The sequence below is a fragment of the Cavia porcellus genome, unplaced genomic scaffold, assembly GCF_034190915.1.
Source record: "Cavia porcellus strain 051 isolate PalLab524CR breed Dunkin Hartley unplaced genomic scaffold, mCavPor4.1 scaffold_2, whole genome shotgun sequence".
Classification (NCBI taxonomy): domain Eukaryota; kingdom Metazoa; phylum Chordata; class Mammalia; order Rodentia; family Caviidae; genus Cavia; species Cavia porcellus.
The window spans coordinates 59,267,087-59,288,149 of NW_026947485.1; the positions used below are offsets into that span (position 1 = coordinate 59,267,087).

The following is a 21,063-nucleotide window of genomic DNA, read 5'->3' on the forward strand; positions in this document are numbered from 1 at the left end:
TGAATGACAACAGTCTCAGAGACATCCTGGAGTCTTCTGTATCTGCAGCATATTCTGCTAGTGCCACCTTCCAAATGTACCCAGTACACGAATACTCTTCCCCTGCTGGGCTGCTGACTCCTGGGTCTGTGCTCCCCACATATCTCAGGCAAACTCTACTTAAGGCTCTCCTCAATATGCTTCCATGCTGAGCCTTCAAAACTAACTCAGGGGACTCTGGCTTCTGCGGAAATCCTGCACCTCACTTATAGGACAGTCAAGTCCTTACCACTGTCTCACAGGTCCCGCTGATCCTCCTGCCTGGCACACTGCCGTACTTCTCTGCCTTCATCATCTACTGCCCTCCCTCGTGGTCACCAGCTTCACCCACACGGTCTTCCTGCTGTTCCTGAAATGTGCCAGGTGTTATCCTTGCACTGGCATTTTGCTCTGCCTGAAGTGCTTTTCTCCAGATTTCTTCTGGTTCATTCTGTCCATTCTGACCACTGTATCCGAAATTGTCACTACCTTCCCACTTCCCTAATTAATTTTTCTGCTTAGTACCTACCATTATTCAGTATGCTGTTTATTTTATCTATGTGTCTTTCATTTTACCTTCCGTTTCTCAGACTAACTGTGAGCTCTATGGAGGACATTTTGGACCGCGCTAGTCATTGTTGTTTCCCAGTGTTTGGAACAGCTCCTGGCACAAAATGGCCGCTTAACAAATAGGTATAGAGTGAATGAGGGACATTGTCCTCACTGAGAGTTCTCACTTGATTTCCTCAATCTATTTCATGGAAAAGACGGTGAGGCTCTTTAATTTTGTTACCTTCTCTTAGATCATTTCTTAATTTCCAAAATATAAGATTTGGAAAGAAGAATTATTTAGAAAATATTAAAATAGCTTTCTTCATTTTCTCTCAAATTCTAATTCTCTTTTACTCTGTGACTTCTAGATTTTAAATATTTCTGTTATTAGTCAACAGGAAGTATTTACAATAACTAGTCAAAAATTTTGAGTTGTGGGAAAAATGGTTGCTAAATATAAACTGGTGCAAATACTAATCATTTTGTGCTATTTAGTGAAAATGTCACTACTGTTTGGGCAAATTTGAACTATAAGCTGCTCAAAAGGAATGATTTATGATTTTTCCATGTTGGTCAATTTTGTAGTGTAAAGATAGATTTAAATCTAGTCTAGTTCCAGAGTAGTGAAGCATGAAAGAAAGTTCTGTTTATTGATAAATTTCTGATATTTTCTCTGCAGGGGGATTTGGGACCTGTGGGACCCCAAGGACCAACAGGCATCCCAGGTGTTGGTAGTCAAGGAGAACAGGTAATTTATGGTTTCTTCCTTTCCTTTGATATAGAGCATTCTATTCCCCATTTGGTGTTCATTGAAGGTTAGCAATGCAGATATTTATGAGTATATTTGATAGTCAAATTGCAATGGAGTATCAGACCAAAAGTGAAAAGGGGAAGTATAAGGAAGTTTTATGAGATTTTACTTTTAGAATTTTTAAAGATATTAAAAATAAATTGTGTGTTTTTTGGTGCTGTGACTGTTAACATTAAAACCTAATTGACAAGGTAAGAGTTCTGGGGTAATATTTATACTATAGATTCTTCCTGAAAGAAGATGGTAGCTTATTTACCTGTTGATTTGTGTTTTTCTCTTGAAGCTTTGTGAATGATAAAGTCATTTTTTTTCAATGCCAGTGAAGTAGTGTTTCTTATCTCCTAGCCACATATCAGTGTAAAAATAGTCTTAAACTTAAAAACAAGAATCAGAATCGGGTGTAAACAGTTACTATAGGGATATCTTTCCTAAATAGAAACAAATTATAGATAGTGTTTATAAATGATACCTGGCCTCTCTTGGTCAAAAGAAAAGAAAGATCTTTTGGAATGTTTCTCAATTCATGGCTGAAACTGCTTCTAATAACTTTTGGAAAGGTTGGAAAAATCTAAATCTAATATGTTAAATCTAAATAATGCAAAGGTAGTATAATAGCACTATATACTATATTGTTTCTATATACTTTCATTTACACAGTCTCATTTAGTAAAAAACATGAAGAAATGCAGATTTATTCTCTTGGTTCAAAAATGGCAAGCCAATTTGATTAAAATTTATGATTAAGTTTGGAATTATGTTGTCCAGAAAATGAATAGTTCTTCCTTTATGTAGGATAATGAGAAAAAGAATTCAGAAAATGGCATAATTCCAAATCTCATTGTTGGCATTCAGCTTTGAGTTTATTTCTAACTATGTGCTAATTCATTGTTATTATTATTTGCTACATATTTTAGTTAGCCCAAGTCACAGGAAAGTTGGATATTACTTCTTTTCCCATTTCCTAGCTCTTGGCAAAATTCTTAGAAAAATATGTTTGGAGGATTAAAGTGCAGAAGAAGCCAATAAAAACCTGAAAGTAAATGTTTAGCTAATATTTAAGAACTGAATATTTTAACTTTGCAAGGACACTGGTTTCACTACTACCAGAATTCTAAAGTTCTTTAGTGTATTACTGGGTTTAGCAGGGGTTGTATTCTGGTCCTGGAAGCGCTGGACAGTATTGCTGCATGCTGAGTCTTGCAGTTCCTTGTGCTGATGTGGGGCTGAGAACAAGGCTGAGAGGAAATGGCCTCTGGATTCTGGACCTCACTCTTGTAACTTCCTGCCTATAATGCTGGTCCTTGATGGAGGTTGTTGTTCTGTGGTTCAAAACAAAACAAAACAAAAACAAAAACAGAGAAAACAAACAAAACCCAAACCAAAACAAAGCAAAAATCCCTCAAACCCAACCCAACCCAACCCAACCCAACCCAACTCAACCCAAACCAAACTAAAAAAATCCTGTTTTTTAAAAAACGCTGTTTGACCTTTGCCTTTTTTTCATTTTCTTATTCCCCTTTTTTCTTTCACAAGAGAAAAAAATTTGAGGCAAAGGTGGCCTAGAGAACTTCCCCTTATTGGATAGAAGGGTGAATGGAATATATTCTTTGTAAATGGCTCTGCACAAGAAAAGAAGTTATCTATTCTTTTAGTACAATTGATAGAAAATCTACTTAACTATGTTTATACATTCAGTTTTATTCACATCCTTAATTTAAAATGTTCATCTAGTTAATTTTTGTGTTTGCTATTTCTATTTCTCTCACAGAAGTTTCCCACTCATCTGCTTATCAGGGAACTGCCATTTCCAGCAGCATGTTTACAAAATCTTTCTAGCAGCCTGCAGATTTTCATTTAATACTTGGAGGTTGATCACCTCAGATGTTTTATAAAGTGGGCCATCAGTGACCACACCTGAACATATGCACACAGATGTCCCCATCCTGTGAAATTCTTCCCGTCACATTGTATGCTAGCTACAGACTATTATAAAAGTCAGAGTGTTCCTTCCTGCATCTGTTCAATAATTATAGTGCAACAATATGCATTATATAAATAATGCACAATATTTATAGTGTACTTTCCTAAATGGTTTTGTCCATTCACTTTCATTAACCAGAGAAAAAGATAATAATATGTGTATTTTAAAATTTAATAGAGCGGTACCATCCAACTGACAAAAAGGGATGGTATTTGTTATGTAGTAATACACTGAAGGTGTAAAATAACAATGTATCTCTAAATATGTTTGTATAATTATAGTTTATAGGAGGTAAAAAGACCAGAATTTTAGGTTTTTCTGTTGTCACTCTTTTAACTATCTATTTTCAGTGGAAATGTTTCCTCTTTGCCTGCCAAGAAAAAGTTGATGAGTTGCTGTAAACTGCAAATCTTAAATTCTGTAACAAAAAGTGTGTAGTCCATCTATCAATCTTTCCTTTAATCTTCATTGTCTGGTACAAGCTGCAGGGAGAGCCTCTTTCTCACCCACGCCCCAGGCTAGGGAGCAGGGAGGGAGGTCCTTTCTCTGTCAGTGCCATGGTCAGGAGCTTTGGGTGTTCAGGGCCCGCAGATGTGGGAAGTTGATCTCTTCTTTACGGAACTCCCTTGACAGCTTTCCTGGGGTGTGAATAGAGGCCTCCCTTCCTCCAGCTTCTGCTTTTTCGGGGCTGACTTTGTTTCAGTTGGGGATATTACACGTCCAGGGATCTGGAGCAAGATTCAAAAACAGTTTGAGGCCAACTTGGTCTCATACGTAGTGGGCCACTTTTCTATAGGACAATGTCCTGTGACTCTTGTCTTGATAGATTCTCGATCCAGTTAAACTTTCTCAGTCATGAATCAGACCTGTGTGTTCCCAGAATGAAAACCAAAGGGGTAAGTCCTTTGTCTAGGCTGTAGCAAGGTGAAAAGGAATTCAAACTCTCCATTTTCTACTAAGAAAACTCCTCTATAATCCAGATCACTTTATCCAGAGAAGGGCTTTACAAATCCTGTCTCTTTGCCTTTCACATCTGCAATGTGAGGGAGGGAGCCAAGTGTTTGCATATTCACTGGTTGGCATCTGCTGGCTGTGGCTTGTTAGAGTCCACATCAAACTTTCAACTTCACAGCTGAGCGCGTCTCAGTCAGCCTAGCTAGGACATAGTGAGTGCCTCTTCTTTTAGCATGAACCTGAAACTGCACACATCCTTCTGTTCATATCCCATTGTCGGAAGTGTAATCTACACGGCCACACCTGGCTGCACTAGGAGCTGGGAAACAGTCTTTCTCCTGAGCATCCACGTGGGCCAGCAAAAATTCTCCTACTGTGGAGAAGGCATATTAGGGCCGTTTCGTTTAAAAGACATTTATGTAGTATGAATGACCTATGATGGGGTGTGAACTGAACTTTCACTTTAGAAGACATGAAACTATTGTTAACCAAATGTTTCCTTAACTTAACTAATAACAGTTTTGCAAAATTTTGTTTTAAAGGGAATCCAAGGTCCTGTTGGTCCACCTGGTCCACAAGGGCCTCCAGGACAAGGTTTACCTGGTCCCAAGGTAACTATCTAAATGACAGCGGAGTTTGTCAACAGTGCCTTTGCTTTCCTTTGTCTGTGTCTGTGCATTTGGAAGACAATAGGTAGAATGAAGTTAAGAATCAGAGGTCTCTGCTTCATGCCAATGCCACTGATATTCCTAATCATTTAGAAAATGTACTATTTTATGCTTTAAGAAGATTTTGCTTACACAACTTTAATTTAATTAGTTCCTTTATTATTTTTGTTTCTGAGACCTATTCTAGCAACTCAGACAACTATTAGCAGCTGCCTGTGGTTCTCCAGGTTGGCTAATTTGCATTCCCACTGGCCCTTAGTGAGTTCTTAATAGAACCTTAGTTAAAGAGAGGCAATTAGAAATGATCCAGTATAGATTTTTTTCCCTATGAACTTTGGATTTAAATTATCCTTTAACTAGAACTGTTAGTTGTATCTTTAAGAAAGTCTAATATGTATTATTTAAGTAGCTACCTTTAATCTAGCTTGAAGGAGCCACTAATCATCAAGTAGAGTGCTTCTCCTAGATGCCTCACCTCAGAATAGACTGCTTATTTTTGCCCAAATGAGAGCAGCTCATAGATGTCCACTCAGCCTTGAGGCTTTCGTTTGGGGCCCATCACTGAAAGCTCAGGTCGCTCTTTGGGGTTATGATGTTGTCTTTGATCACTCGTCACCTTGGCTTCTCGTGTGCCCATTTCAGTTGTTCTGGAATGTAACTGCTTAACTTTTCTCGGTGTCTTCACTCAAATACTCTTTTCTTATTAGGGAGAAGTGGGGCAGATGGGACCTACGGGCCCTAGAGGGCCAGTGGGAATTGGAATACAGGGTCCAAAGGTGAGTTTGATCATGCTGCTTATCTGTGATCAGGCAATTTACAGAATGTTATGTGACATTTCTCTTATACCCAAATACAATACACATTATGCATGTGTCATCCAATTACATACAACTTGTTCATCTTGACTTTTAAATGTGGCTACTAAAATTTTTAATTGTTTTTTCATGTCTTGCTTGATATTTCTGTTGGATAGTGAGGCTGTAAAATATGTTTCTCTGGAACAGAAACTTTATCTTGTTTATTACTGAATGCTCATTTGCGAGGACAAGATGGGTACTCCACACACACTGCTTATGAAGCAAATGAATCCTGCCCTTCACTATAACTCCTGTAGGTACATGGGCTCTGACAAGCCACACTGAGTGCTGACTTTTACCATTGTTCTGTTGTCCTTGTCACTATTGGGCAATGAAAGAAAATGTAAGATGTAGGTCTAAGAATACACATCTAACATAGTTATAAAATTACAAAGGATAAAAATGTGTTAACATAGTAATAATATGTTGAGAGCCACTGAAACTGGAAATTGAACACACATGCAGAGCTGCAGCATGACCCTGCTGACCAGAAAACAAAGAGATGCCTCAAAGGACAAGATAAGGTCACAGCTGAGGACAACTGGCCCCAATTCCAGTTAACTAAATAAAGACTGTAGCTGTAGGCATTTCACTCCTGTACTGAAATGCAACATGGAGATCTCCTCATAAGATAGTTATCCTAAATTATACATAATTTGTTACTTGACAAAGTCCTTGAACCACTCCCAAGATCTGTTCAGTTTCCTGCAGTTTTCACTCTGACCCCTTCCTTAAATACTAAATAAATACGGGCCACCCAGAGCCATTCCTTGTCTTAGCCACTAGAGTCAAAACTGCAGAGGGTTTTGATCCTCCTAGAGCCTTAAAATCAGATCACTTATCTCATTTATTTTAAGCCTTCACCATACACTTTTTTGGGAGATTGAGGATCTCGGCCAGGACCCCGAGAATAATAGATACTATTTTTGCATGTTTTGATGTGTGATTTGGTACATGACATACCAAATGCTTAGTATGAGATAGGTGTGTGTGGTACATACATATGTGCATATGTAGCACACATATGTCACATATTAGCTTCAGGAAGGTAGCATACAATACAGTGAGGCTCAGACTCACTTATAGAATTCAAATCCCTGTTTTGCCACTTATTAGATGTGCAAACTTAAGATTCTTTTACTTTAAAAATAAAATATTTCAAATATACTCACCAGTATAGATAAAAACACAAAGAATACCATGTATTCCACATCCCACTTTTGGCACATTGAGTCAGACTTTTGAAATAAGAATTTTAGATTTAGCTCTGAGGAGGAAGAGCAGGAAGTAGAGAAGGAGGAGAAGGAAGAAGAGAAAGAGGAAGAGGAGGAGGAGAAGGAGGCCCCTGCTCACATTGCTGTCCCTTCCCTCCCCAGACACAGTCATTTTCATGACTTTATCATTCATTCAAAATGTTTGTAATTTCCCACATGTTTTTGCATAGAAACTGTGTATTGCTTTTTCGTGTTCATAAATTATACCCAGTGTATCATTCTGCAATATATTTATACTTAGCCTTATGTTTTGTTTATAGGCCTCTCATTCATTCATTTTAATTGCTCTGTAGTATTGCATTGTATGATAATAGAACATTTTACATTTATCCATTTTCCCATTGATGGATACAGAAATCGCTTCTCAGTTTTTACTTTTTCCAACAGTGATGACAGAAGTATCCTGCTTTTCCTTTGAGTCAGTGAGTCAGGCACTCCTGTCTGATTAGTAGAAACAGAACTAGGAGATCATAGAATACAAAAGTCTTCACTTTCCATGCTGCAAAAATCCTCTCCAACACAGCTATGCCACTTTGTCCTTTTTGCCAGCAATAGGCGATGGTGTCCTTTCTCTACATCCCCCCAAATAAGAAAGGTGTGAAAGCGCTTCTTGTTGTTTCAATTTTAATTCCCTGATAATTAAATGAACAGCTTTTCACATGACTAATGTGCCTCAGCTTTTTCTTTGTATAAATTCCTATGGATATTGATTTATTTATTTTTTGAGGTCATGTTATTTTCTTGTTCATTAGAATTTTCTAGATTTCTAATTGTTAATTCTTTGTTGTATAGGTCAAAAATATTTTTTCTTAGGCCACAACTTATACTTATTTGATTTAAAAATATTACTTATATGATTTAAAAATATTACTTAAATATATTTTTTGACCTGAAAGTCATAAAAATATTCTCATACAACTTCCTGAAAATTTCCATCTTTGCTTTTTAAATTTAGCTTTTTAAACAAAATGCACGTGGAGTTAATTTCATGCATGGGTCAATGTAAGAATTGTTCCTGTCTTTATAATCAGGAGTCTGACCATCATGTCATCCCTTTCTGCTGCACTGATTTGCAGCATTAGACCTAAGATCTACATCAGTTTTCTGTAATTGTAAGAATCAGAGCTTGAGCTCTGCTTTGCTCCTTTTGTCTATTTATATCTCTAAGTGCTGTTGCCTCTCTACCTTGATTATGATAGGCTTAAAGTAAGTTTTGTCATTGGAGGGGAAATACCCTCATCGTCTTCTTTCCTGGTTATTATTGATCCTAACATGTACGTTTTAGGATTGGATTGTCAAATTTGACAAGTTATCCTTTGGGATTACCTTGATCTACTCAGAACAAATATTTAGTCTTTCCAACTCCAGAGTAAAAATCTCTAATTTTTTAGGAAAATGAATGATTTTTACTCCATAAAGATTTTGTACTCTATCTCTTTTGCTAAAATTATTCTCAAGTATTCTGGAGAAAATGTCTCAATGTGAATTTTTCTATTTTTTTTATATCTTTAAATTAGCTATTATAGGGCTATAAAAAGTATTTTTATTTGTCTTTAGTTTGTTATGTTGACTTTTATATCTAGTCTTGCTATTTCTAGAATTGCATGTAAGTGCAGTCGTATGGTTTGTATGTTTTTCTGGCTTGTTTTGACTCAGCAAAATAACTGAAGTAGGCTTGGTAGTGTGTATGAATAGTTTGCATCTTTATGTTCCTGAACAGTAAGTATTCCATTGCGTGCAATCTGTAATTTACTTATCCATTTGCCTGTTGGTAGACTGTTGGTTGTTTCCAAGATTTGCAGATGACAAACAGAGTTATTTTGAATATTTATTTATTTTTTTATGGACGTGTGTTTTCACTTTTCTTGGGTAAGCACATAAGAATGAAATGGTTGGGTCATAGCAAGTTGCATAGATTTATGCTCTTTGATTTTTCAAAAATCTTTGCATAAAATAGTGAATATTATTTTCTTTCTTTTTTTTTTTTTTTCGTACTAGAGATTGAACTCATGATCTTGTGCTTGCCAGGCAGGCACTTATGCTGCTGAGCTAAATCCCCAACCCTCTGGATTTGTTTTTTTTGTGAATATTCTTCAGAGGTTTAAAAGCTGATAACACTTGACTGTAAAACCAACGTAAGCCATTTTCTTGGAAGGAGAGGAACATACTTGAAATCACAGTTTGAATTTATTAATTATATTGGCTTATTCAGCTTGCTCATTTCTTATGTTATTTGAATAGTTTATGTTTTTGAAGATTATAGATTTATTAATGTTTTTCAATTTACTTGAAATAGTTACAGAAATTTTCTATGGTCTTTAAAAATTTTACTATGTATAAATAGTTATGACAACTTTCCTAGAGTATCTTTGCTTTTAAAATATTATTCAGGGCCTGGGATTTAGCTCAGTGGCATAAGCAACTGCTTGGCAAGTGTAAGGTTGTGAGTTTGATATCTGATATCAAAAAATATTAATCATTGCTACAAGGTTTATTAACATTAGGTTTTAAAAAACATTACTTTTTGTTTTATGAAATTTTTTTAGTTTTATTTTTTCTTCTTTCATTTTTATCCTTAGATTCTATTTTTTAGGTTTGCTGTGCTTTTTTCCTCCATTAACTTTTTTAGTTTAGTTGAAATGACTTTTAATTCATTCAATATTCTGTGCTCTTAATATATACAGAGATAACACTTACATACTCCCCGAAAGTAGTATTCTTTCTGAGTATATTAAGGGACTTATTTTTAATCTCCAATTAATTTTCAAGCAAGAAGAATTACTGAATATTAGGACTGGAAATGGCATCAAGGCCGCTAGTTTTCGTTTCACTCATGTTATTTCCCAGAGCTGATTTAACGAAGAACAAGCTGAGTAGCTTAAAGAAAGAGAAACGGACGTCTCATTCTCCTGGAGGTTAAATTCACACGGGGCCTGCCACCTCCAGACCCTCCAGTCTCCTTTCACCTTCTCACATGGTCCTCAGCCCTCGGCTGCTCGCCTTCCTCTTTGCTCCTGTGTGTTTCTCCTGTGCTTGTCTTAGCGTGGAGTCTTTCTCTGGTGTCATCATATCGGGCTCACTGAATTAGGGCTCCTTCTGATGACCTCATTTTAACTTGCTCATATCTTCAATGACCCTTTCTTAGTTCATTTTTGGGGATCACGTCAATCTATGGCAGAATAATGCAAATCCGAAGCTCATAGAAGTTACGTAATTTGCTCAAGGTCCATTCATTTCATTAATATTAATTGCCAATCAGATTTCTCATGCCAGAGGCGTTGATCAAACAAGATACATTCCTTACAGCGGAGTTGCATGGTATGAACTTCAGGAAAATAAAATCTTTGTTTGTCCACCAGGGGGAGCCAGGCTCCATAGGGCTCCCAGGACAACCAGGCGTACCCGGAGAAGATGGAGCGGCAGGGAAGAAGGTACCTGGGCACTAACTTTCATGTTATTCCAATCCAAACTATTGGATCAGACTGACAGCTTGGTCCTAAATGAACTCCAGTTAAGTCCAGGACAAAGAGCCCCTTTAAGAAAAACAGTTTCCACAATTTTAAATTTCCCTTTTCACTCATCCCATATAGAAAGATCCTAAATAGATCACCCATTCAAGAACTCTAGCGTCTCATTCCCTCTGGTAATCTGGCCATGGTAGCTTCAGGAATTCTAGAAAGCACATTAGTTTGCTTTTGATTTTTCTGTTTTTCCCTCTTTTAAATAAATAAATAAATTTAAAGAAAAGAAAAAAAGGAAAAAAGCCACCTTCTTCAAACCCGTTTCCCAAATGAGAGTCTGCAAATGCATTCAGGAAGTAAGGCCACTGTAAAGATTTCCTGAATTATTCTGAGGCAACGTTTGACATACTCATTTTTCAATACGCTGAAAAACAGCAGATGGAAAGGCTGAAGGTCATTCTTGTTTAAAAAAAAAAAAACTGCCAAATGTGAATAAAGAGCCAAAGAAAGTGAGCTTATTGCTTTGGAAATTGGCTGAGAAATTGGACTTTCTCATGATATTTCAGCTGTTCTAGTTAAACTGGAGTTTAATGTTAATTTATTCGTTGATGAGTTTCCAGATTAATTCTGAGACTAGAGTGAAGATCTGGTCTATTTGGAGGGTTTCAACTGAATCCGCTGGCAGGACGAAGGGACCAGGCATCCTGCCTGGGGAAGGTCAGCTAGGACATCAGTGTCATTTCCTCTAGGGAGAAGCCGGGCTTCCAGGAACCAGAGGCCCAGAGGGACCACCTGGAAGAGGACAGCCTGGCTCCAAGGTACGCAATGACAGAAAGTGGGGGCTGCAGCCTGTCTGTGTTGGTTACTGATCCTAAAGACCTACTTAGGAGAAAACTGATTGATATCCTTGCTATGTCAACTGTGTTTACATCTGGCTTAAAACTGTGGATGCTGTCATGTGAGCCTTTGGAAGACATCAAGTATGGATTATTCATTTTTATTTTCCCAACATCTATCATAAGACCCAGGACAAAGAAGAGTTCAACACATGTTTTCTCAATAAATGGAAAGACTAAAATTTAAAAAATCCATAGGAAGAAAAAGCCCCAAGACACATCGCTGAAACTTGAATGTCCATAAATTTTCTTCAAATATTCATAAAGTCTCAGACAATACGAAATACTACCGGCAATTTTGGGGGCTGGACATGTAGTTTAATGATAGAACATGTACTTAGCATGCGCAAGTTCCTGAGTTCAGTCCTTAGTACCAAAAATATAATAAAATAAAGTAAAATGCAATTTCAGTTAATGACTGGCATAAATTTATTTTATGCCTTATAGAAATACTAGTTAAATAACATCTTTAGGGGCTGGAGATTTAGCTCAGCAGCATAAGGACCTGCCTTGCAAGCAGGCGGTCGTGAGTTCTATCCCTGGTACTGATAAAACAAAAAAATCTTTATTGTCTAAATAAGAATAGGATGAATAATGACATAACCAAACCTTCCAAAGTTTCTATAATTTTTAAATACCATTGCCAATGCCATAGAATGGTTTGAATGAATTAAATGAGTAAAGAAAAAAATAAAATCTGATGCTTACTGGTGTTCTATTTATAATTCTATTAAATAATAATTAACTTAATCCTATGTTGTATAAAAATGTTAACTGAAATCAAGCCCTAGATTTTAAATCTGAGATACTGAAATTTAATTATATACATAGAATTTTAAACATTTTATTAATTTAATTCATTGTAGGATCCTTTTTGTTACAGGAAATGGGGGAGAAAAGAAACATTTTTTTAAAAAAAAAACCTCGTGATGTATTTTTAGGAATACTGAACTCTTAACACTCAGGAGAACTAATGATTTCTAGAATATATTTTGGGAAATAAAATCTTAGAGTTCACAGTCTGAAGCTGTGAGAGTGAACTGTATCTTTGAGAAGGAGCCAAAGTTTGGGTCCCAGGTTGGGAGGTGGATGGAGAAAGAACACCCAGAATAGCACAGTAATATGGTAGTGTGTGAGGAAAAACCAGGGAGAAACAGTTCAAGATGGAATCACAGGGCAACAGTAGATGCTACCAATAAATAAAGAGAGTTTGCACCAATTAAAAAGAGGCTAATAGATTTGCACCTTTGCAGTAGTTTATGGCTTAGGGGAGGCTACTTGAGAAGAGTGATAGGAACATGTCACCCATTTGAGGCAGGCCTCGATGCTGAGTCAGTGCTGTGTTAGCTGTTTTCCTATTGTCTTCCAGGGTGATTTTGGTCAATAAGTTGAATGGCGAAAAATAAATACTTGTGGCTGTGCTTTGTTTCTGCAGACAATAATGATATAAGTGATACTCAGATACTCAGCTATTCCATTACCAATGTTCTTGGTCTCTCTTAGAGCAGACTCCCATGTAATGTAATGTCAATGTTAATTACATCTCTGTGGATTCTACAGGAGTCCACCTCTTGATCCTGAAGCATCTGTTTTGCTGATGACATCAGTGTGGTACCCTGGTCATCCAGGTGTGGTCCCTGGACTGGCCTGGGCACCAGCATGACCTGGAAATGTTACACCTGCACTTTATTGGGCTGGGGAAGGGGCTTCTGAGTCAGAAAGTCTGGGAGGAAAGGCTACAAATTTATCTTCTAACAAGTCTTCAGGTGATTCTGAAGCTTGAACTTGAAAACTACGGTTTAATCATTTGTATTGTGAATGCTTAATGGACCTCCGCTGTAAACCTCGACACATGATTCCTTTGTTGAGCTGAGTCCGCTCTTAGATATGGTACCTTGCAGTGGAGCCCTAGTTGGAAGGCAGTGTAGTGATGCTGTGGGGCTTCTGGTTGGAGGTCACAGAACCTTTTTGGGGAGCACTGCAGGTGATGCCCTCCCCAGGGAACAGGAGGCAGTTCTTGGCCTGCTCTCAGTTCCTCTTGGTTCCTTCCTACCAACATTATTGGTATCCTTTGAGAGAATGAACTAAACTTCCCACTGAGAAAGAAATGGCTGATTTAGAAAACATCTTTTTTTTATGTTTTAAAACTGAAATAGCGTGAAAAATGAAAACAGAATGAAAACCCTAGACAGATCTCTTTTCTGAAATTGTGGATGTCTTAGAATCATCTGTTAATAGACTAAGGATATAAAAGAACTGTAAATTCAAGTACAATCTCAATGAGAGATCCAAAATTTAGATTAAAAATTAAATCATGTTGAATAAATGATTAACCCCAAACAATTTTAAAGTCATCCAGGATTTTGAAGAATATTGATAAACCTACATAACTGTACTCAGGCATGTAATTTTAAAATCTGGCTTTGGTGCAGTGATTATTATGTTAGGGAAAGGTTGGGAACCCAAAATTTATATTTTTATAATTATTTTGTCAGGGTGATGAAGGAAAGAAAGGAAGCAAAGGAAATCAAGGACAGAGAGGATTTCCAGGGCCTGAAGGGCCCAAGGTATGTTTCTTATATTCTCATTTATGCCTTGGGGAAATTATAAATTAGGTCTGGTTTTAATGAAATATTATATTTCCACAGCAAATTTAATTACTTGTTTCCTTCCCAACAAATACAAAACAAAACCCCCTCAAATAAAAACAATACTTTAGGAACTCTTTTATCCCCAGACCATAGTAGAATGGAATGAGGTGACTGTACAAAGTCCACAATCTTTATAGGACTGTTTATGCTTCTGAAATGGAGCCTGTATGTCAGTCAGCCTTAATGGCTAAATATCCAGAATTTGGGAGAAAGTTGGAACCATAGCACGCATCATTTCTTCATCACATCATTTTGCTGCACAGTGACAGATGTCCAAGCCTAAGAGGCTGTACAATGAGGGTGCAGTAGGCTTGGTGTACCCTCCTCACCTAGTTCTGCTCCCAGCCTTTCAGAGCCCACTGATGCAAATATAGAAAGACGATAAAAAATAAATGATCTATTTCACAAGGTCGTGGAGATAAGGAGTTAATAAAGAACTTTGCAAGGTCCCCGGCGTCTCATAAGTATTCAACAGATGAAGTTATTCAGAGGGAAAATCAGCTGTGAAATGGAAAATATGGTTTTGATAAACTATCCAAGCCAGAGAGCCAAAGAAGAAGCGAAAGAGATTAAAATAGGCGAGCAAGGTTGTGTGTCCTTAGGTGAGAACATCAAGGTCACTGGGTTTTTCAGGAAACCGAAACTGCCGATCTAAGAGGGTTTATGCCTCTAGAAAGAAGTCAACTGTAAGAAAAAACATGAGTGTGCATAAGGATGATTACAAAGCAAAATTTAAAAGAAAAATGGTACTGAGCAAGAAACAAAATTGACACTATTGTATAAATACTTATATTAAAATCATTTGAGAATGGGACCCATTCATATCTAAGAGTATTCAAAACCCAGGAGCAACCTCATTTGGTCTGTCTATACCTACTGGAAAGTTCTATTTCCCAGCTTTCTTTTCTCCTTTTAAGTCTTACTTTTTAGTGAACAATTATTATGAACAATTATTATCTTTCATTTCCAACTATATATATACTTACTTTGTTTTGTACTGGGAATCAAACAGGATCTTATGCTGGCCAGGCAGGCACCGTGCCGCTGAGCTATATCTCTGGTGTTTTTTAGTTTAAAGAGAAAAAAATAATACAAACCATGATACAGAATTTCAAAACAATGTAATAGGAGATTAACAATGGTTAATATATTGCATATTGTTGTCTTCAAAGTGCTTGCTTGCTTTGATGGAGACATGCCTATAAATTTGATCACATTCCAATGTAAATTTATTTTTAAATTATAATTTTTATTCACAAAATGTCATATTACTATGTCATGAAATTCATATTAATTATGGGAAATTTAAAAGATAAGATAAATATTACATAGAGAGATCCTACTATTTTTTTCTTATGTCCCAATGGGTCATTTTGAGCAGCTCGCAGTGTAAGATGACAATTGCTTTGGAATGATATCTTCCAAAGCATGGTAATGGGACTTGTATCAAAATCACCACATGCTTCATGAAATGCACATTCCTGGGCTCAGCCTTTAGATGACTGAATGAAATCTATATGGCTTGTAGCCTTTGTGTATCTATCAAATGCTTTGATAGTTCCTGTAATTGCTAAAATCTCAGGGTCACTGTCCAGATTCAGATGGGACAGGGAAGTTGTCCTTGCTCCAGAGTGGGCCGTGGAGACTGAATCTTAGGTACAAAGTGGAAGGGAGGGAGGAAAAGGTAGGTACAGTAGAGAAGGAGAGGGTGAAATAGTTTAATTTTTCCATTTGAAACTTCTTTTTTAAATTATAAACTCTACTTCTAAAAAGAAAGTGAGATAAACTGTAATACAAATAGATATGGCATGATGCATGGGTCCTTCAAGCAACAAAGGGAAAGACTTAGAAAATAGAAATGTACCCTAAAACTTATGCTGAAGCATAATTGAGCAGCATATTTTTCTCTGAGCTTCCTGGCATGTACTATAAAAAGAAGCATCATGTGATACACCTTTTCTGTGTCTGTGCGTGTGTGGGGTATTGAACCCAGAGCCTCTTGATTCCTAGGCAAGTACTCTGCCATATCCACAGCCCCAGAGCACATTATTTTGTTAGTTAATAAAAGGATGCACAAGAGATAAAAATTCCCCCACATTCAGGAATAAGTCAAATATAGTTATTTAAAGGCACTGAAATCTTATGGGTTAATAACTTTGGCAGTGGTTTACAGAAGATGCTCACATTATTTTCAAATTGGTCTTTAAAAGAGACTGAGTTTCTAATATTATAAAATCAGCAGACATTTCTATTCTTTTCCTAATACAGTGTCACCTGTGGTTTTTCTGCTTGAAATGTAATGAGTGTTTTGCTCTTTCCAAGGGAGAGCCGGGCATTATGGGCCCCTTTGGGATGCCCGGAGCAGCAATTCCCGGACCACCTGGGCCGAAGGTATATGTTTTGGGGAATTCTCTTGTACTTTTGGAAAAACCTAGGAAATGATCTCATTTAGCCCTGATATTTCACAGCTCAGGGGATAAGCGCTGCAGTAAAGTTGTACTAGAAGCCAGGTTTCCCGCTCCTGACCCTCGTCTTGTCACTTCACACTGGGATACCTCTCCCAAATCGTAAACCCTACCGCAGGCAAGAACTTTATTACATTTATTCAGAAGAATGAAGTAGGATGTACCATGGGAAAGTGTGGTAGGAAGAAAGCACTCAGTTTTAAGAGCACCGCCAGGCATTCTTACAGTCTATGCATTTGACTTGGAATTGCTACATATTATTTCACTAGGTTTTCTCCACTTGGCTGTAGTAGTCTTCACTGACAGATTTTATTTACTCAGGATTTGGAATTCCTCTCAAATTTGTTGAAAAGATATACTCTCTCAAGGCCTGAGAATTTACATCGAGCTCTTTACCTATCCCCTTTTTGCCATGCACTTCTATTATTTCTCATGAAACCTAGAGCCTGTGAATGTTATTTGAAATGTACAGGGAGACAGAGGAGGACCTGGGATCCCTGGATTTAAAGGAGAACCTGGACTTTCTATTCGAGGACCAAAGGTATGTTTATGCACGCTCTTTTTTCTTTTGTCCTGCATACATGAAGGTAGACTTTAATGTGTTAAGTCAGCTTGCTGTTACTATGACAAAATCCCTGACCAGTCCACTCATAAAATGAGAAGCTCACTTTTGTTTGTGGTGTCAGAGATTTCAGTCTATGATTACTCATCCCTGTTCCTGGGGAGCTGTGGCATCACGGAATAGCATGGTGGGAGGTTATAATGGGGAGGGAAGCCAAAAGAGAGACAGGAAAGGGGCAGGGTCCCAGTATCTCCTTCAAGATTTGGCTCCCGTGACTTTCCAGAAGGCACCCTCTCCTGAAGGTGCCTCTGCCTCTGAGTAGTGTGGCAGGATGGGGACCAAGCCTTCAACACATGGTCCTTTGGGTGCATTCAAGGTTCACACCATTGCACTTAATAAATTGGTTGCTCTACTAGTAGAGTCTCTGTATTGATAAATTGTTTGAAGAGAACTATTCTGTATCTTAAAAAAGAAAAGAAAAAACTGGTTTATTTTTTATATATGTGGAGAGCAGTAGCTCAGATGGTTAAATTTTTGCTTACTAGACAATTGTTTGAAAATACTCTTTGCAAAGTCTGTGATATGATTTTAAATGGTGATTGATTCTTTCACTTTTCAGTAAAAAAACACAACTGTTCTGCAAACCTGTCCAAAAAAGTTTGAGTTTGGAAACTGTACTGGGTAACAGTTTTTACTGCTTTGATTTTTCATCCTTTCACTTATTTCAAATGAAAATAAAAGTACTAAGTGAGGACTCCACCAGTTGTTAAGTCATCATATCTGCTTTTGCAAGGCCATAAAGCACCATTTCCCTCCTTACATTATACCCATCATCATGGCAGAATGCAGCATTCACAATATTCCTAGGTGCTGGCTAACATATTTCTGTCTATGACTACAGGTTTGAGGGAACGTCATTTGTTTATTAAATGAATAGTGCATTTCTATGTAGATTTGAAGCTGACTTACATGATTCCTTATCAAATTGTTCCAGTGAGTTAAAGGAGTCAAGTATTCAAACCAGTGATTTCAAGACTTAAAAAGAAAATAACTTGAGTTCATATCTCAAGTGAAAAGCAATGCACAATCTATCACAAAACAGATACAAATTGGAGTGATTCTCGTGGAAGGTCCTCTGGTGTTCTGATAGAGTGACACTGCCCTAGTGTGGCTGTGGTAGAAGGATTCCTGGGATACAAGGTTTTCAGAGCTAAATGTGGGAAAGTCTTGGACAAATTGGATGAGTTGCTAATCTCACTCCCCAGATTGTGATGTACATAGACCTCAACTGTGTAAACAGCTAAAGGAGAAAAGGCCACATTGCATAGTATGTAAACTAGATATGACCTTGATCAGTTATGTTTGTGACTGCTTTCCTAGTGTTGAAAAGTGTGCTCACAATCAATGACTTATACGTATCTGTTTGAATTTATTCTTCTCTTTGCAATTGGGATACAGTAGGATTAAACGGGCTTCTAACCTGCACCTGTTCCCTGCTGAGGATTATTGGATGTTGTAGGTGGAGGTGCTTAAAGATGGTTGTCTCTTCAGCCAAAGATTTTTCTAATCCAGGAGTTCCAATGACACTCTTCATACCGTTCTGTGGTATTCATACATTTTAGGTGTCTCAGAGGTCTTGTACTCCATTTGTCTGATAAAAGTTTCAGCACATTAATTCAATTTGTGTACTACTTCAGGAAATCTAAGACATGTCCTAAAGCCCATTTCAAAACATCAGATTTTAGTTTTGGTTCTAATCTTTGTTGAATTAAGAGAAATCTTTCAAAGTGAGCCATTTTATAGGAAATTTCCTTGAATCCAGGGCAGAAAACCAAAATTTCATCTATAGAAATACTCTGTGGAGTCCAAAATAAAATCTGTCCCTACTCTTACTATTTCCTATTAATATTAGATGTTACAAACTAACTGGAATTTTTGGGAGAAAGGACAAAAATCTCTAGGAAAGCTGGGTGTGGTGGTGCATGCCTGTTGTCCCGGTACCCAGAAAGCTGAGGCAGGAGGATTGCCACAGGTTTGAGACCTGCCTGGACTACATATTTCAAAACCAACCTGAACTACATGATGAGACTCTATCTCAAAAAAAAAATCTCTAGCAAAAGATTTGCAAACTCTGAGTGTTTTCATGTTTTTTCTATCTTTGTGGGTGTCAGAGATTAATTAACAACAGTTGCCAATAATTATTAAATTATTGACTTAGAACACAGAAATAAAAGCTGAAAAGTGAGTTTTGATTCCAAATTTCTTTTCTTTCCAACATGACATGGGGGGGGGATGGGACAGATTCTGCTTTATTTTATTGTTGGCCCTCTTCCTGTATAAGCCCAAGGCGAACAGGAGTCTTATTTAGGGATAAATCTTGTGAGTGTTCAGAATTTCTCACTCTAAAGATAGTTGGAATAATACAGAATTTTTCCCTGCAGAATGACTAGGTTCCTGTAGTTTGGGATGCTCCAAAATTCATGTTCCCTACAGACTTTGTTCTTCCTTTCTACTAGGCAACTTTAGGAAATCATCTTATATTTGTGTTGATGATAGCTAGTACATTAGGTTTGGCTGGCCTGAAAGCTTTCGATGTTTAAGGATATCACTTAGCAATATTTAAAACATTTTCATAGTCCTAAGATGTAAAGCCAAACTATCAGTATCCCATTGCTTCATAAATTTCTAAGAAATTAATGTATTTAGGTTTTCATTTGAGTTTATTAATTCCCCATATGATTTGAGTGCCATGGATGAGGACAGTAGATTTAATGTGATAGTAGATCATATAGTTACCTGATTCTACACTTAATTTTTTCTTTTTATTAGTACATATTTGTGGTATAGGTTTGCATTCATCATAGGAAATTGATACGTGTATATAACACATCTTTATTCTTATCTTTCCCCTCCCTCTTCCACACTCAAAATTTTCTATGTATTCTTTCTTTTATACTATGCTTATTAAATTTTTCTCATTTTCTCTTCCTGACTCATAACATGCAAATTTGGTAATTTTTAAAATCAAAAGATTATCAGCATATTGTATTATATCTTAATATAATATAAAATGTCTTATAATTCCTGTGAAGTGTGTTTCCTGTGAGGACTTCATAACAATTCCTATGTGTTACCTACTTGCATGCTATATTTTCCCCTGAGCTAAGGTGCATTAGACTCATGGAGATAACGTGGAGTTGCCCTACATGGTAGGATTTTCTCCTAAACATTTTCCTATCATTCCATTGCACTTATCAAATCCATCTTTGGTATGCTGACATGGTATTATGCTTACATTTTCCTTGATGAGTCATGCTTTACTCTCATGATATCATCTGATTTTGGAATACTCAGGGTGTCCAAGGCCCTCAGGGACCAGTGGGTGCTCCTGGACTCAAAGGCGATGGCTACCCTGGTGTGGCTGTAAGTGTTGATGTTGCTTTTACTTTTTAGTTTAAAAATTGTATTCATTTTTAATTTATGTTTAACCACATATTTGTGGAGTATAGTGTGACGATTTGATACATGCATGTAATGTGTAAAGGTAAAATCATTGTAATTAGCATTTCTATCTCCTTAAACATTTATCATTTCTTTGTTTGGGAAAACTTTGAGCCCCTCTCTTCTGATTCTTTATAAAATATGTAATTAATCTTCAAACGTAGCAATGTTGAAACATTACTTTTCCTCCCTTCCATCTTTCTGAACACTGTATAATAAGTGTCCTCACTGTTCCCTTGTGGTGTTATCACAGGGACCTCGAGGATTACCAGGACCCCCTGGACCCATGGGTTTACGTGGAATTGGAGACACTGGAGCAAAGGTAATATTTTTGAAGTCCGAAGCATCCTAGCTTCTAATACATCCTTACAGGTATGATGTCGATAAAGATAGTTGTTTTTATTTGACAGAA

General features: G+C 37.1%; 1 protein-coding gene across 1 annotated transcript in view; it reads left to right on the forward strand.

Annotated features, from left to right (window-relative positions):
- The window catches only part of Col28a1 (collagen type XXVIII alpha 1 chain), a 182,803-nt gene that overhangs the window by 63,234 nt on the left and 98,506 nt on the right, over nucleotides 1-21,063 (forward strand). Inside the window, exons 16-25 of the mRNA XM_013158142.3 lie at nucleotides 1,250-1,318; nucleotides 4,859-4,927; nucleotides 5,692-5,760; nucleotides 10,475-10,546; nucleotides 11,326-11,394; nucleotides 13,968-14,039; nucleotides 16,446-16,514; nucleotides 17,061-17,129; nucleotides 20,505-20,573; nucleotides 20,905-20,973. Of these exons, the coding sequence (XP_013013596.2) occupies nucleotides 1,250-1,318; nucleotides 4,859-4,927; nucleotides 5,692-5,760; nucleotides 10,475-10,546; nucleotides 11,326-11,394; nucleotides 13,968-14,039; nucleotides 16,446-16,514; nucleotides 17,061-17,129; nucleotides 20,505-20,573; nucleotides 20,905-20,973 (696 nt within the window). The remainder of the gene's footprint in view (nucleotides 1-1,249; nucleotides 1,319-4,858; nucleotides 4,928-5,691; nucleotides 5,761-10,474; nucleotides 10,547-11,325; nucleotides 11,395-13,967; nucleotides 14,040-16,445; nucleotides 16,515-17,060; nucleotides 17,130-20,504; nucleotides 20,574-20,904; nucleotides 20,974-21,063) is intronic.